The following is a 17,344-nucleotide window of genomic DNA, read 5'->3' as shown; positions in this document are numbered from 1 at the left end:
GAGGTAGATTTTTCTCTAAATTTCCCTCTTTTCTGAATGATATGATGTCTCACTTTTACCTTCTGCTGTTCTAAGACTAGGTCCTTTTGGTTTCAATCTCTTCTAAGAGTAAGCCTCCAGTCTAAGGCAGTGCAGAGCTGACTGGCTACGTGAGATAGAGGGGGGAATTTATGGAGTGTCTAACTCTTCCTTTTAAACTCTACCAATCCTCCTGTTTTTTGTTGTTCTCTCATTCTGCACTTCTGCATTCAGAGATCATTTGTGTCTCTAGTTCCTGAGATTTTTCTTGGGCTCTGCGATAGAAATTAGCTTGCTTTTTATTTGCTTTCTCCCCTCTGGCTTAGACTTTGTCTTTCCCTGGTCTGTTAAGTTAGTTACCATTCCTCCACTGACTTTCCCAGTTTCCAAAATGTTACATTTTCTACTTTGCTACTGTCTCCTATCTTCTTTGTCCTTGTGGCTTTATGCATTTTTAATATAAGTGAATAAACTATTTTTAGAGCAGTTCTGGATTTACAAAAAAATTGAATAGAAAGTACAGAGAATTTCCATATACCCCCGCACTCTCTACAGTTTCCCCTATTGTAACATCTTACTTTAGTTTGGTATATTTGCTACAATTGCCAATATTGATACAATATTATTAACTAAAGTCCACTGTTTACATTAGGGATTCTATGTGTTTTTTTTTTCTTCTACTCTCATTGGGAAGAAGCAAGTTATATAAATGCAAGTGTTAAATCCTCATTGCTTAATAGAAGGTCCCCTATACAGCCTTTTGGTTACTCCTCTGCCTTTATTCTCCTTCATATCGCCAGTTCCGGAGTTATCTGCATTCTGTTTTCCTCTCCTTTTCCATCTCCTAATCACTCTTCAACCCATTGCAATTTAACTTCTTCCCCCATTATTCTACTAAAATCGATCTCTCCCCAAAACAAAAACAAATTAATGCTTCCCTTATTGCTAAATTCAGATACATGTTACCTTATCACATTTGACTTTTTAGCAAAACATGACACTGTTAAACCTTTCTTGAAATATTATTTTTTCTCATCTTCCCAACTTAACATCTTATCCTCCCGGTTTCCTACTACTTCTCTGCTGGTTGGTCCTTCACTGACTCTATAGTAGCCATTTTCCAAGATGCCTCCGATGATCCCTCCCCTCCCTGCCTCTTGGTATTCACATTCTCGCGTCATCTCTCTCATTGTCCTGGGGTGATTCCTTGATCTATGTGACAGTAGAATACAGCAGAAATGATGGTATGTAATTTCCAAGATAAAGTTATAAAAGGCACTGTATTTTCTATCCCCGCCCCCCATCACTCACTCTGGGAACCAGCTGTTCTTCATGAAGACACTCAAGCAGCCCTGTGTGTCCTGAGGAACTGAGGCTCCAGCCAACAACCAGTAAGGAACTGACACCTGCCCACACGAGAGGAAGCCCCAGTTGAGCCTTCAATTGACCACAGACCCACCTGACAGCCTGATCCCAACTCATAAGAGACTCTGAGCTAGAACCACCCACCTAAGCTGCTCCCAGGTTCCTGACCCACAGAATCTTTGACATATTAAATGTTGATTTAAGCTGCCAAGTTTGGGGGTAATTTGTTACACTGCAGGAGATAACTGCTATAGTCTCCTTTGCAGCTCTTCTTTGTCCAGATGCCTGTAATTCTTCAGAGTTCCCTTTCTCCTCATACTGCATACTTGCCTTGTTAGATCTCACCCATTTCCCGAGAGGCACGTTGCCTTTAGTAACAATGTACCCACCCCCCCACTGTCATCTTATCAGATAAGCTAGATTTTCCTACTAAATCCTATCATTTCATATGCCGTATGTTGATGAATCTTGAGTCTACATACCAGAATGTCTCCTGACTTCAGACTTCCATATCCATTCACCTAACGGACATCTCCCTTGGATGTCCCGCAGTACCTCCACCCCTTCAGACCAAACCCGAAGCCCTCATCTTGATTCACCACATATGCTCTTCTCCAGGCTCCCTTTTCCGGTTAGCAACCACTGCCTCCTGACGGGGAGACCCTGGGCCTCCCTGTCTCCTCCCCTCCCGCACCTGCAGCTCTCAGATTCGTCCATCCGCTGTCACCACCCTGGCTCAGATTACTATGGTGGTTTTGTTTTGCTTCACCATTGCAACAGCCTCCTAACTTCTCTACTTCGAATACTCTGGCCTCCCTTCCAGTCTTTTTAATTATTCCAACTATGTAATCTTTCTAAACAGGAAAATCTGGTGTGATACTGCCTTACTCAAAATCTCTCAAGAATTGCCCTTTGCTCTTTGGGAAATTCAAGCTCATTTAGTGGTTCATGAAGTCCTGCATGGTACGGTCCTTTTTTTTTTTTTTTAAGCTTCTGTTCCTACTCCATCTCTATTGATTAAAACCCACTGAATTGGGACTTCCCTGGAGGCCCAGTGGTAACTGAATCTGCCTTACAATGCAGGGGATGAGGGTTCACATCCCTGGTCAGGGAACTAAGATTCCACATGCCCTGGGGCAACTAAGCCTGCGCACCTCAACTAGAGAGCCTGCATGCTGCCAACTACAGAGCCCCTGTGCTCTGGAGCCTGTGCACCACAACTAGAGAGAAGCCCACGCGCCGCAACAAAGAGCCCACTTGCCGCAAGTAAGACCCCACGCAGCCAAAAAAACCACTGAATTTATTTCAGTTTCTCAACGTTTTTATCTTGTCTTCTGGCCTGTACACATGCTGTTCCTGCTACCAGGAACATTTTCACTCCCTTTCTCTCCTCCCCCCCCAGCCCTCTCATTTCCATAATTCTGTTTTTCTCCACATCCGCACTTATAGTAATTGCCTCTCTCTCTGTCTCTCCCCGCCCCCGCCCCCCAGACTGTTTCTTGGGGTTCCATGAAGCGTCTGTGTAATTCACCACTATATCCTCTGGCGAATAGTCAGTGACATTATCAAACACCTCTCCTCCTTTTAGCGCTCTCTCCCCACCACCTCCATGAATTTCTACAGCATATACTGAACACATCATTTTGCACCTAACTAGCACATTTTTCTTTTTCTTTTTTGGCTGCATTGGGTCTTCGTTGCTGCGTGTAGGCTGTCTCTAGTTGCAGCGAGCGGGGGCAGGCTTCTCATCACTCGCAGTGGCTGCACTTGTTGCACGCAGGCCCTAGAGTGTGCGGGCTTCAGTAGTTGAAGCTCACGGGCTTAGTTGCTCCCCAGCATGTGGCATCTTCCCTGACCAGGTATCGAACCCATGTCCCCCACATTGGCAGGTGGATTCTTAACCACTGCGCCACCAGGGAAGTCCTGCACATTTTTCATTTATCTTATTGTTTTCTAAAATTGCTCAGTTAGATTTAACTAGCTCGCCACCTACTGCGGGGTCAGCACCGGACTAGTTGCAGGGCAATCGAAGGTCACCTTAATTTTCCTTCTAGAGGTGGAGCTCCTTGTGGGTGGGTGGAGCCCAACCTTGGCTATCTTTACACTTTCCATGGAATACAGACCAAGGGGCTGGTGAAGTGGCGTAGTAAAATGAACTTTGGCCTGGAGATCTCAAATCTAGGTTCAACCCTTGCAACTTTGAGCAAGTTACCCCACAAATCTGAACTTATGCCCAGTTGTGATAAAGTTATAGTAAGTACACCTTTTAACCTAAGGGGTCACTGGGTAACTCAAATATGCTAAATCCTTATCTCCTTATTTGTCAGAGGTCATCAGTTGTTAGATGCACCCGTGATCTGATAGCAGATTTTGTATTTGTGTTGGGGGTGGGGTATGAGAAGCATGATGTTAATTGTCTACAACAATTATGAAATGCATTCTGATTTCATTATCATTAAAGTGAAAACAATTGCTTCTTTTTTTCTTTTTTTTTTGTGGTACGCAGGCCTCTCAGGCCTCTCACTATTGTGGTCTCTCCCATTGCGGAGCACAGGCTCCAAACACGCAGGCTCAGCGGCCATGGCTCACGGGCCCAGCCGCTCCGCGACATGTGGGATCCTCCCGGACCGGGGCACGAACCCGTGTCCCCTGTATCGGCAGGCGGACTCTCAACCACTGCACCACCAGGGAAGCCCACAATTGCTTCTTTGAATCACAGCACTATCGCATCTGTTGAAGTGCTCTGTTCAAGTGTTCTGAATATGGAAAACAATTGTACTATGACCTCTGATAATGGCACACTCAAATAGATACTTTCTGCATTAATGACTGAGTTGACTTTCCTCATCTCTTGGTCATATCTGTTGAGGATTTGCTCTGATTATGATGATGACTGAAAATTTCAAACACACTTAAACGTGAGAGCAATGAATTCCCATGTACCCCATTATCCAGCTACAACAAAAATCAGTACAGGGCCCCTCTTGTTTCATGTGTATCCCTACTCAGTCCCTCACCCCACTCCACAAACACCCTCCTCTCCCATGGATTATTTTTCAAGCAAATCTAATATAATATCACTTGTAAATACTTTAAAGGCATATTGTCCAATAGACATTTACCTCTCACTGTCTTCTAATCAGAGATAAACTAATTTTTTCCTAGAGGTGTTTATAAGCTTAGTATTTCATTGTGTACTTTCCCTGAAAGGTCTAATTAACCCAGCTGAGAAACACACACCTCATTAAGCAGACCCCAGACCGACAGTAGTTGCTAAGGGTGGGAAGTTAGTCTGCAAGTCACTACTTGGGGAGTGGAAATGTCATTGGTTCCCACATAACTGAATATCTTCCAGTTTTAAAACCAGTTCTTAAGGCAGTAGGCAAGATCAGAAATGGATTTGGGTAAACAGTGGAATTTTTTTTTTTTTACTGTTGTTAGCTTGCTGATTTCTTAATTTTTATTTTGTCTCCATGGGTTTAATCATTATACGATATGGTTCTTTTTTAAAATAACTTTTATTTGTTTGCACTGGGTCTTAGTTGCAGCATGCATGTGGGATCTAGTTCCCTGACCAGAGATCGAACCCAGGCCCCCTGCATTGGGAGTGCAGACTCCTATCCACTGCACCACCAGGGAAGTCCCTATATGATACGGTTTGGGACTTAAGTATTTTCAGCAGATTTTTAAATTAAGAGCACATTTTCTCACCATAATGCACTACAAAATATACAATAGAGATATGAATATACATAGAGATATGAATGTATACCTTGGAACTAAAAATAAAAGTCCATGTATAGTTTTCCAAAATAATTTTGTTTCTGGGTATGTGTTAAATTTGTTGCGATTGTGTTTAACATTTTAAAAGTTCAGGTGCAGTAGATATTCCCTGAAAAGCCGGTTTTCTCTTCCTTTCTGACTAATAGGTTTCAGTTCATCAGAGCTAGTTATAAGACTTAAAGCCACATATATACATGTTAGATGAAGCTGTAGGTAATCACATTTATAGTGGCAATTAGTTTCAGGTAGTGGTTTAATCACTCTCTTAATCAAGAGCACAATGGCAGGGGTAAACTTAAAAGCATGGAAGTTGGAGGGCAGAGATGCTGAGGAAAGACTGCAGCATTGGAGGGGGTGGGCAGATTCCAGTCAACAAGTGCACATTTCAGAATTCAAAATGCATTCTCTAAGCTGACTCCTCGGTTGTCCTGTGCTGGGGACATTTACCACTTGTTGGGGTTTACAGTGTTATAAACAGTGCTCCTTTGAGTTCTCTGCTTGCTATTCTGAAACATACTTGAGTTTTGCTCCCAAGAAGGAAATGATTTTCATTTCCAAAATCAGTCATTTTTGAGCATTAATATAGGAGATTCATTTGAATCCATGCCTTCAGAGGTGTAGGAGTCAATCAGGATCCTGCTCCAGTGAAAAAACTTGATTCTTCATTGAAACCCCAGCTTCCTTTAAAAGGCACCAGGGAGCACTGAATTACAGGAATGCCATACAGCCTGTTCTTTATTCTTCTGACCACCCCAGGCCAAGGGGGAAAAAAAGTTTTGTCTTTATTTTCACGAGTTACCACATGGTGTGGAACCTTCAGGGCAATTTCTGAAACTTCATTGGTAAGTGCCAGAAAAATCCTCTTAACACACACAGTTGAATGGAAGATGGTTTTGAGATGTTAATTTCCATTTATTGCATAAAAAGATATTTAATGCGTAAAGGACAGGTCTATCTTCAATGAATCGCCAACATCTGAGAAACAGTAGGGAGTCTGAGGTCCAAAGCTCTAAAACCAATAAATTAACAAATGTTTACGGAACACCTATTTTGCACAAATCTGCTGAAGAGGTTCAAAAGTCTGAGATAAACTCTCGCCCTTAAATCGCCCACAGTCTAGTTGGGCAGACACAAACTCAGGGAACAAAGCAAGAGTTAAGTAGTAAAACTATACAAATACACAAGTAATGAAACAAGGCACTGTGTGGTTGGGCTTGGAAAATAGTGTTTCAGGCAATATATTCTAGCGGTTTTGAAGAGAGGGATCACAGTGATCTGAAAAACCCTGGAAAATCTTCACAAAGAAGGTACACATTGGGCTGGAATTGAAAGCATAGGTAAGAATCAGATACCCTTAAAAGGAAGGGAAAAGCAAATAGCAAATAGTTTTGGAGAGTCAGGTTGTAAGAGTGCGAAGGGGCCAGATTGGTAAATGCCTTAACGGTAACGCCTGGCGGAGAGACTGAAGATGATTCTTGGGGATCCAAGGTCGACGGCAGTGTTTAAAACTAGACCATCAACGCGTAGGATTCCCTTTCCTTTTCTCCCTCCCCTCCTTCCGTCCTTTAGAAACAGAACCTGATTCGACAGGCATTCCCAGCCGCCAGGCACTGATGCAGCAGTTGAGGCGAGAAGTTGCCCAGAAGTTGTCTCTCCGGGGGTGGAGCCCAGGGAAAGTCGGAGGGAGTTGGGCCAGGTCAGTCAGACCTATCAGCAGGCTTATTCTGGCCTTTGTGAATTACGCTCAGCTGCCCGAATATGCGCTGGGATTAAAGGAGGTTCCGCAGCGGGTGAAAGGCATTTTCCGGGCGCTCTCCCACTTCGAGTGTCTGAGATGGGAAACGGCGGCGGCGGCGCGCCCGCTGAGCATACAAAAAAGTGTTTTTTTACCATATGGTTAGTGTTTACAGGTTTCGTCTAGCTCCTGCTCCCCAGAAATGGAAAATTAATAACGTTGAGGAAACGTCAGCAGTCACAGGGAGGGATGAAAAAGGAAAGAGCGCAGAAGGTCTCCCAGAAAGACCCGGTTTCCGTGCAGACTGGTCTGCGGAATCTGCGCGAGCCTGCAGCCTCCCATCCCCTGGCGCCCTCGGCCCGCCGGGAGGTGGGGACGGGGAATCGGGCAGCCGAGGCCCACCCGGCTGTCCTCCCCAGCAGCCAGCAGATGGCTCCCGGGCTCTCTCGCCCCCTCTCCAGACGCAGGGCTTCGGCGGTTCGGGAGGGAGGCTGCCAGGAGGGGCACCGTGCCCGCCGCCGCCCCGCGCCGCGTGCCTCCGGGCTGGGCGCCCACGCCGGGGAACGTGAGCCTGGGCGCGGGAGGCCGGGTCTCGCGAGGTGAGGAGGAAACGCTGGAGGAGGAGAGCAGGAGGAGGAGGAGGAGGGGAAAAGCTGGAGGAGGAGCGCCGAAGCTGCCCCCGCCCCGATGAAGCCCGGCAGGAGCGCGAGGAAACCCTAGTCCCCCGCCCGCCCCGCGCCGCTCCTCCCCGCCTCTCCCCACGCCTTCCGCCTTCACCTAGGGCCGTAGGTGCGACGCCGGAACCGGGCGGGAGCTGCCAGCAGCCGGAGCAGCGCCGCCGGGAGCCGCGAGCCGCAGCCGCCCCGCGCCGCTCCCAATCTTGCCGGGTCTCCGTTCCGCCGCCAGGAACTGCAAGGAGGCGTCATGTAGCCAGCAGCCGCAAACCCACCTCGGATTTGCAACTCTTTTTTTTTTCGGTGGGGCGGGGGCGCGGCAAATTCTATCTCCGCCCCCGCTTTCTTGCCTATTCCCATTTGCAAGCTGCATCTGCCTCTAAGAATTGAGGGGTTCAGGGTTAGGGTGGGGAGCTGTAAATCAGAGTTTGGACCTGCAGCACCCCCGCACCTAGAAGGCCACCATGACCGAGGAGAGCTCTGAGGTGCCCAGGGAATTGATAGGTAAGAGTCGCGCTGTGGTTGATTTTCCTTCTGCCTCTGCGTCCCCTTCACCTCCCCCTCTGCGTCCCCCTCACCTCCCCCGCCCTTCCCACCTCTGCCTCCCGTGCGTCCCGCGAAGTCCCGGCGCCCCTGGGGTGGTCGGGTGGTGTCGGGTAGGGTCGCTGGGGGGCGCCGGGGAAGTTTGTTCCCATCTGACCGCTTGCAAAGCCGAGTCCCGAGAGGGCCGGCGCGGGGAGGAATCGGGGAGACCCGGGAGCGCACTCTGCTGCGCCGCTGGGACACCCCCAGGCGCCTCCTTCCGCCACGACCGGGGGTCCAGGTTGGCGGAGGAAGGGGGCGGTCTGCCAGGGTCTGGGGAGTTCTGGAAGCGAGGAGAATCCTTCCCAGCGCCCAGCCCAGTGTCCTCAACTCGGGAAGTCCGGGAAAGCCCAGCACCGGGACGGCTGGCGAGCGCACAGTGGGTCGCCTCCGGCACGTGCCAGGACCACCCTGACCCCAGGAAATAACCGGCGGGAGGTGCCCCTGTGACGTACAGACTTGGGGGAGGGGGGCGCTAGTCCGGTATAATGACTGAGCCTAGCAAGGCGTGGCTTCGCCTAGCGAACTGGGAGCGAAAGGGTACAGGACTGACGCAAACTCGGGCCAGGAAATTTGAGGGTTAATGATAAAAACCTTATTTCAGTAATGATTAACCTACCGATTCTCCCCATCCCGGATCTCTTAGGGAACCTGTGTGTGGTACCCTATGCAAGGTGACCCATTGTTTGAGTCCCTTGAGGGTTCTTTTTGGGGGAGTGGTGAATATTTTGTTTGGGGTTTAACTTAATTAAGTGGATGGTTAAAATGGCAGAGCTCAAATGAGGTTTGGGGGGAAGAGTGTTCGGAAAAACCAAGCGTTTAAGCGCGCGTGTGTGTGTAGCATGTTGTATTGTAACAGGTATGTGTTTCTGTGTGCGTGTGTGTTTTGAGCCCCAGTGACCTGTATTCCTTACTGTCCCATCCTTGGCACACTACACAGCCTACAGCTCAGAAAGACGTTTAATCGGTGATGACAAGAGTTCTAACCGCCCATTCATCTGCATCTGAGGAATTTGCCCCTCTGTTTCACCTTCTAGCAGTAATACTTTGGAGGAGTTTGTGTGTGCTCTTGCATTAGTGACTGTTAGCTCAGCAGGTGAAACTAGATGTAAAGAAGCTGTTGCTAGCCTTGTATGGGAAGATAGAAGCTTCTGCTTTTTGTTGAATTAAAATAAACCTAACTACCAAATTTAGGGTATTAAGTCTACCCCCCCTTCCCCCCCAATCATGCCTCTTCTCTCCCCAACCCTGTAGAGTCCACTGGGAGTGAGTGGTCCATCCAGTTCTGGGAGGCTGAGATCTTTCCAACGCCCTTCCAGGAAGGAAACAAACACCCAGAACCTCTGAAGATGCCTCCAGAGGTCCTGAGAAAGAGAATTTAGGGGCGGGTTTGCCTCACTGGCCAGGAGATAAGGATAACTAAAGAAGGTGGCAGAGTTTTTAATTAGTTGTCCTTGAGCCTGGTGGTGAAAAGTTTAGGTAATTACCCAGGAAAAAGGGCGATGAAGGATAGGATGGAAATAAGGTACCTGGTTTATATTGATGGTCCTCAAAATAAATCCTTTGGTATATTTTAAAAGTTGAATTTAACCCTTATCTAGAAATGGAATTTTTGTGTTTATCGAGTCCTGCCCATCTCACATATCTTTCAAACAAAGGACAAATGTTTTTGTGATAGGCCCAATATGATTTTTCTGGGCCTTTAAATGGTCTAATTGGCCTGGGCTAGGGGAAATTCCTGCATCTGCTTTAGTCTCTAATTTCAAGTGCTTGCAGGAGTTCTGCTCTCATCAGTTCAAAATGGCAACCACGTGAAAACTTCAATATAGTCCCTGAAGCTAATCCCCCAAGGCATTTAAAAAATGTGTTGTGTATCTTTCTGATTATTAACGTAATACAGGCTTTTTATTTAAAAAATTTAAATGCAGAGAAGAATGAGAATATATGCCACCCATGTTACCACTCCAAGATAGCTACTTTTGACCTATGGGTATATAACTTTCCCATCTTTTTCTTTGTGTATGTATTCTTAAATCACTTTCAGATGCTCATTTCCCACAGTTCTTTTTAGGGGAGGGACGAGCAGCCTGTACCCGTTTTGAGTTCTGATAAGATAGGAGCTGCTTAGAGAACTCCCTGTGTAATGAGCTCCCCGACCTGTCCCCCACACCCCGGCCAACATTCCACCTCATTGCTGTTCCCTGGACAAACTGTACTTTTTCTTGTTCCCATGCCCTTCTCTTTGCTGGCACTGCCCTATCCTCCCCTCCTTCACTCTTCTTATCTGAGTGGCTCTAAACTCTTTGTGGTGGGTTTCCAATAAGAATATTTTGATCACCCCTTAGTAAGCATATATTTATTTGTTAAGCTGCATGCATACTTCATTTAGTGTGTGTAATCTAAAACATAAACTGAAACACATTGCAAATAGAAGTAAATTCTGTTTTCTTCCTGCACCCCAATGGATTGTATTGTGCACTGTGCTTTGGAAACCAGTGGTCTATTTCCTCCTCCTTCAAGCTTCAGCTCAAGGGTCCCCTCCTCCCTGAAACCTTCATGTATCTTCTTGTCCATGATCTCACGGTAGTGAGTGCAGATTCATCGAGTGACGTCATTCCATCTAGTGGCTTACAATCATCCACTAGATGGTAAGCACTTGTGGAAGGCAGGGGTCATCTCTAGCCCGGCATCTAGTAGAGTAGTTGGCACACTAGGTATATTTGTTGAATATATGAATAAACCAAAATGATTATAATACACATTTCAGAGTGGTGGGAGTATAAAGGAGTTTGCTATGTTTTGAAGGAAGGTAGAATCTAACCAGCAGGAGAATAAGGAAAGTGCAGCCCAGGAAAGAGAATAATATATACAGGATCCTAGGGGTGTAAAGGATAGAGAGGATAGAGATAAGTGGGTGTGTGCTGAGAAGTTAAGCTGGAAAAGTGTGAAAGGCCTTGAGTGGCCTGCTGCAAGGTTTGGGTTCATTCAAAAATGACTGTGACTCATAGAGCAAGAGGGACACGATCAGATCTGTGGCTTTGGAAGGGTCGCTTTAGTTCTGGGGGAGGTGTGGTACAGGGGCTGATAGGTTGGAGGTGGTAGGCTTAGTCTCGGTGAGAGATTCTGAGGCCCTGAATGCAGGATCAAGTCCACGGGTCAGGAGCTGTTAGGAGGTGGTCCTAGGAGAGGAGGTGACTGGCTCCCTGAGAGAATGGAGTTGGAGATAAACAAGATTTCTAACTTCATTAAGGGCCAGAGGAGGAGCAGGGAAAATAGTGACTTTGATTTGGGACCTGTTCAGTTTGGGGTCCTCACGGGAGTCCCAGAAGGGCCTTCCCGCTACCATCCAACTTTTCAACTCTCCCCTTCTCTCTCAATTCTGCCTTTGACCACTCTTCAGGGATGCGGTGGTATGAAGATTTTGAAAGGACAGATGGCCAGGAGCACCCTGACTGAATTGTTTGGGCCGGTTCTGGTTCTTTGCCATATTTCCCAACCTTCATGTCAAGGCACTCCTGGAAAATGATAATACGTATATGGCACTGTCATGAACACAGATCTGCTGGGGGCCAGAGGTAACCAGCCAAGGGATTTTATAAATTCCTGTTGTGCTTATGGTCTGCCTGCCTGCAATATAGTGCTCTATGCTACTGCCTGACTTTGCTGCTTTTTTTTTTCTTTGTGTGTGCTTGTCCTCTTTGCCCAGCAAGATTATATCATGCCTTGCATGGACTGGTATTATATCATATGCTTTTATATTTGCCTCAGCATCTGAGCACACGGTCCAAGGCACAAAGTAGGCGTTCATCGAATACTTGGTGACCAGTAACTATCAGGCTTGTTAAAACAAGCAACAACAACAAACAAACAAACAAAAAAGAAAACTAAAAAGAAAAAAGACAATAAAAAATAAAAACAACCAAAAATGCTCCTTCAAATGCTGTCCTCCCCAATGCTTTTCTCTTATTAATAAAAGAATATAACAAAAGTATTCCTTTCTTTCAGAAAGCATAAAGGATGTTATTGGCAGAAAGATAAAGATTGCATTGAAGAAGAAAGTAAAGTTGGAAGTGAAGGGAGACAAAGTTGAAAACAAAGTGCTGGTAAGTATTAACGTTTTTCTTAAAAACAAAGTTGGGAAGTAAAAATGTTTTTCCCCTCTATTGTTTTGATTGCCTAGTTTTCATGCAGCACTGGTTCTGTGTTTTATATTTTGTTCGAAAGTTCTGATGCCCATTTTGTCCTAGGTTAGTTGGAATATTTGTCCACTGAAAGTTAAAAGTAGGGTTAATTTAAATTTTAGAGACTGAAGTTTTTAAAAATTGTCTGTCTTAATGTTGTAAAAAGTCACCCACATCTAGGTCATCTCCTAGAGACCGTTTTCAAGTTATTCAAAGTTGGATGTTAAAGGGAGCTTGCTTATTATCTTTGTTGTGTCTGATTATCTGATGTTATTTGTGAGGACTTGAGATGAAATTTTTAAACTCCTCCTATGTCAGTATAATTATTAAATTTTCTCAAATGTTATATCGGCAGCCATCTCTGGGTGATGGTTTGAGAAGGCGAAGAAAACATTTGTCTTTTTAAATTGGTTTTGGTGTTTGGGAGGGAAATGCCGGCTCCTCCCTCTAGCTTGTGAGAAGAGTTGCTGGGGGGCTGAGGGACTGGCCCTTGTTGAGCACAGGATTGCTAGGGAGTTGTCAGTGCCTGAGTTGTACCTTTAGAGAGGTGAAAAGCCTTTTGTGGTGTTTTAGTGGTTTCTGTGTTGAAACTGTGGCAAACCTTAATTTAAGCTTAGGTAAATATACCTTGTTTGTGTTTTTGTTGGAGAAAATATTCGGTTTCATCTTTTTACCATTAGAAAATTTTAAACATATGCAAAAGTAGAGAACAGTGTATTGAACTTTATATACCTTTCATCCAGCTTCAACAGTTTTCAGCATTTTGACAATATTGTTTTATCTCATCACCGTTTCCCCCGCCTCACACTTCTGGAGTATTTTAAAATAAATCCCAAGCATATGTCATTAAAAGAGAATATTTTTAATATTCTGTTTCTTCAGTTGAAGTTGCCACAGAGTTTGAAGTATCTTTCTGATACCATCTGTCTTGAGAATCTTTTAAAGTATCTGACTGCCTTCCCCTGTGGATGGAAGATTGTGCTATTGATGGATGACTTCTATCTCTCTGTGTACAAATCAGGATGGCAGAGAAATTGAAGTGGAAAAACGTGATTGAGTGACTTTTGCCCTGCAATGAAATGTGTTCACACAGACTGCAGCATTAAGGTTACCAATAGCAGAAATGATGGGTGTCATCATTCTGCTTTATTTAGTTTTAATAAAGAGTAAATTTCCTTAAAGTATGTTTTACTTATTGTTGTTCAGCCACAGGATAGAGGTATGTTTTGGCAGTGGTAGTGCAGAGAAGAAATTTTGTTTCTGCCATTTGTTGTTTTATACGTTTACAGTAAATCTTCACAAGACGGATTCACCTTTATACAATTTAAATATCAAGTAGGTTTCCTGCAACAGTCTAACATGGTATGTGGTGTTATTTGGTATGGACACTATTCATCAAAGTAGTATTCATAAACCCATGCCATGAGTAAAATTGGCAAAGTTAAAACTGCAAAGACAAATTTACATGTCCAGTGTCATAAAGTTGGCACCATTAAAGAATAGTTATGATTGGTACTTACTGTTAAGATGTTGTCGGGGGGTGGGGGGGTGGGGCTCTTAACGTCAGCTGGAGTTGATTAAGGTTGTAACCAAATTACAAATGTATTTGAATTTAAGCATTTATCTCCCCAAATCTGGAATCTGAGCAGTTTCTAGTGGCTTGGGGTAAACTTGTCTTGCCTGTTCCTTACTTGCAGGGGCAGGAATTGTTAATAGAAATATTCAAGGTTTGACAAGCTTCAGGTTTGAGCAGGATGGTCTACGAATTAACCTTTTTAAGTCTTTGATTTTCGAGTTTCTGAATTCAGAGAAATTCATTTACTTAAATTAAAACATTGGGAATTTCCTTATAATTTGCATTTCTGACTTTCTTTTGGCTGTCAGTTCAGTAAAATAGGGTATACCTGAATTGGCTTAAATCAGTATTTCTGTTCTGATTTTTATTTCTTGTTCCTTTTCCCTAAGTGCCCCGCCCCACCCCCCCTGCCCCGCATGCTCTTAGTATCCTTCCTTATAAAGCTGAGAGTGTGTTATATAGGACTTGGTTCCTTCTTTTCACACTTTGAGACTTTATGCTATTTCTAGCTTATCTTTTGTAGAGGGTTTATCTTCATCTTCCTTCTCATGGTCCTAAGAGCTGATGTTCATTCAGCAGGCTCTGTTGGACACTTGATTATGCATTGCCGTATTCGCTCCAGCAGCAGCCCTCTGAGGTAGGCACTATTTACATCTGTATTTGGGGGAACTGAGATTTGGAGAGGCTAAAGGAACTTGTTTCAGGTCATCCAACTAATGAATGACAGAGCCGGGAGTTGAATGAACCCAGATCTGTCTCACTCAGAGCCTGTCCACTTCCCCATTATGCTCAAAATAGAAAGAAAATATCCTTTGGCTTGTTCAGTGGTTGCAAACTTTCAGGAAGATTTGGACTTTAGAAGGATTAGTGCTCCCTTGTGTGGATTTGACTGATTGATGGATAACATTGTACATTGCTTGGTTCTACCCTTGTTGAGACTCTCCCATGTGCCAGATGTACAAGATGGACGTAGATTCTGACTTCATGGGATTCAGAGCTCAGAGTCGAGTTGGGAGGTAAACATCTCTAGAGGCAGAGCTGTGAGGTGTGCTGTGAGCAAGATGATCGGGGGCACATGGGAGGAACCCCTGACTCAGGCCTGAGGGTCAGGGAAGACTTCCAGAAAGAAGGCAAAGGTAAACGGACACCCAATGGATGAATAAGAGTTACTAAGGGAAGAGAGCAGAGACATGTTATAGACAAAGGAAACAGAATATGCCTGGAAGCCAGAGAGAGCTTAGCACGTTAAAGGCAAATACTAAGTACAGCTGGAGCGAGGGGTACGGGTGGAGAATGGCTGGGCTTAAAGCTGATTCTTTTTCTTGCAATTGGGATCAGGTGAAAGTTGGGACGGGTTCAACAGGTCTCTTCCTACCACCTGTTTCTCATGACCATCACATGAACTTTATCCTCCCCTCTTTTAGGGAGGCAGTAGGACTCAGCGGTTAAGGCCTTGGACCTTGAGTCATGCCCAGTTCACACTGCAGCCTAGCCACTTGATAACGTTGTTCAGCCTCAATTCCTTTCTCTAATGATAACGAAACAGACCTTCTATTTGTACATGGTTTCTTTGTAGATTAACTGGGATGTATCTTAACACTGCTTAGCACAGTGCCTAGTACATGATGAACACCCAACAGATGATAAAGCAGAAGGAACCGAAGGGTTGTGCATTCTGTTTTTTCCGTGGCACAGAAAATGCCTGTTCTTTCCATGCCCAGGTATTCACTGCCTTTATTGAGGGATTGAGCTTAGTTCACTCTAAGGCCAATAATTACTTATAGTTTATGGTACCTTTTAAGCTGGATGGAGTGCAACTGATGAGATCCCAAATTCCTAAGGTATGTGCTGGGCTAGTGAAATCAGAAATCGATGTTCGGGGGGAAACCAAGTTTGACAGTCAAGTGGTAAACAAAGATAAACCAGCGTCTTCACTGCATGGCTTTGATTCAGAGCCTTTAGTACACCTTTGTGTGTAGTAGATTTCTCAGAATGAGCGGAAGTATACTGTCTTTCTCAAACTTATACGGCCAGAGACCCTACTGACCATAGTTTGGGAAACTGGGATGGAACAGGTCCAAGCTGGTGCCTTTGGGAACAGTTAAAGGGAGCATGGAACAGACTGGAACAGGCTCTCTGTCATTGGAGTGTCCTCCTGGCGGACAGTTCTTTGGCCTGTACGTTTTGGGGACTTTTTTTTTGGCCGTGCTGCTCGGCATGTGGGATCTTAGTTCCCCAACTAGGGCTCGAACCCGTGCCCCCTGCAGTGGGAGCACGGAGTCTTAACCACCGGACCACCAGGGAAGTCCCCGGCCTGTACCTTTTATCTAAGTTGTGGGCAGGTCTGCCGCAAGCCACACACTGGCACCATGTCATCCTTTGCTGTACGGCCTTTCTCTGTTGTCTTTAGGGGATGTCATCAGGAAGAGATTGTGTTCCCTAGACTCTCAGTCCTTCCTCCCATTTGCCACTTGAATCTCCACCCAAGTTTTGTAGTACCTGGACTTCTTTTTTCTTTTTTTTTTTTTTGCGGTACGCTGGCCTCTCACTGTTGTGGCCTCTCCCGTTGCGGAGCACAGGCTCCGGACGCGCAGGCTCAGCGGCCATGGCTTACGGGCCCAGCCGCTCCGCAGCATGTGAGATCTTCCCAGACCAGGGCACGAACCTGTGTACCCTGCATCGGCAGGCAGACTCAACCACTGCGCCACCAGGGAAGCCCGTTTATAGATTTTGGTGTGAAAATAAATCTCCATTTCTCCCTTTGAAATGCCAAAGAGTATAATTGTGGGTTTGTATAGGAATTGCCTTTTTTTTTAGAAGCCGTCATTTTCCATTTTCCAGAATGGCTGAATCATTGTGTAGTCCTACCAGCAATGCATGTGTGATCCAGGCAATTTGGTATTGCCTGGCCTTTTTTTTTTTTTTTTTTTTGAGGACTAATGGTTGAAAGAAAAATGTTGTCAGGGGAAAGCAAGGTCCTCCACCCACGCTTCTGCTGTTGCTTGTCTGCGGGAGAGGAATGTGTCTCTCTCTCCAGAACAGTGCCTCTGAATTGTGTAGATCTGTTCCTGGTCTCAGCTTTGTTTTTTCTGTTTCACTTTGGAATTTGGGTTCAATCATCTTTGCCAACCCTTTGTTCTTCCACATCCCTCTTAAAAGGGGGCAGAAGCAGGACTCTCTTATTAGACTGAGCATGTCGAGGAATGGCATGTAAATGTAACCATGTCAGTTTGTTCACCGGTTCCCTTGAAAACACTTGATCCATCCTTCATTTATTTTCTTTTGAAAAGTTAACCTGAATCTCTTTAATGTATTTTCTCTTGTTTGGCTATTTATTTATAACTTTTGAGCACCTGGATTCGGCTTGATTGGAATAACTAAGTTAACTTTAAGACGAGGAAAAGTAAAAGAACGTTATTTGGGGTAACAT

General features: G+C 45.1%; 2 protein-coding genes across 13 annotated transcripts in view; one reads left to right on the top strand and one right to left on the bottom strand.

Annotated features, from left to right (window-relative positions):
* LOC115866076 (cytidine monophosphate-N-acetylneuraminic acid hydroxylase) overlaps nt 1–17,344 on the bottom strand; it is a 265,229-nt gene that overhangs the window by 152,492 nt on the left and 95,393 nt on the right. The gene's annotated exons all lie outside the window — the stretch shown is intronic.
* The window catches only part of CARMIL1 (capping protein regulator and myosin 1 linker 1), a 316,706-nt gene continuing 307,254 nt past the window's right edge, over nt 7,893–17,344 (top strand). For 11 of the 12 annotated variants that reach the window (XM_060307233.1, XM_030881247.2, XM_030881244.2 and 8 more), the window contains exons 1-2: nt 7,893–8,079; nt 12,163–12,260. In XM_060307233.1, the coding sequence (XP_060163216.1) occupies nt 8,040–8,079; nt 12,163–12,260 (138 nt within the window). In that variant the 5' untranslated portion in view covers nt 7,893–8,039. Of the gene's footprint in view, nt 8,080–11,618; nt 11,733–12,162; nt 12,261–17,344 lie in introns of those variants that run through there. The other variant, XM_060307232.1, reaches the window with a different exon arrangement.

This window comes from Globicephala melas, chromosome 11 (assembly GCF_963455315.2).
Source record: "Globicephala melas chromosome 11, mGloMel1.2, whole genome shotgun sequence".
NCBI lineage: Eukaryota > Metazoa > Chordata > Mammalia > Artiodactyla > Delphinidae > Globicephala > Globicephala melas.
This window is presented reverse-complemented; position numbering and strand designations above follow the sequence as displayed.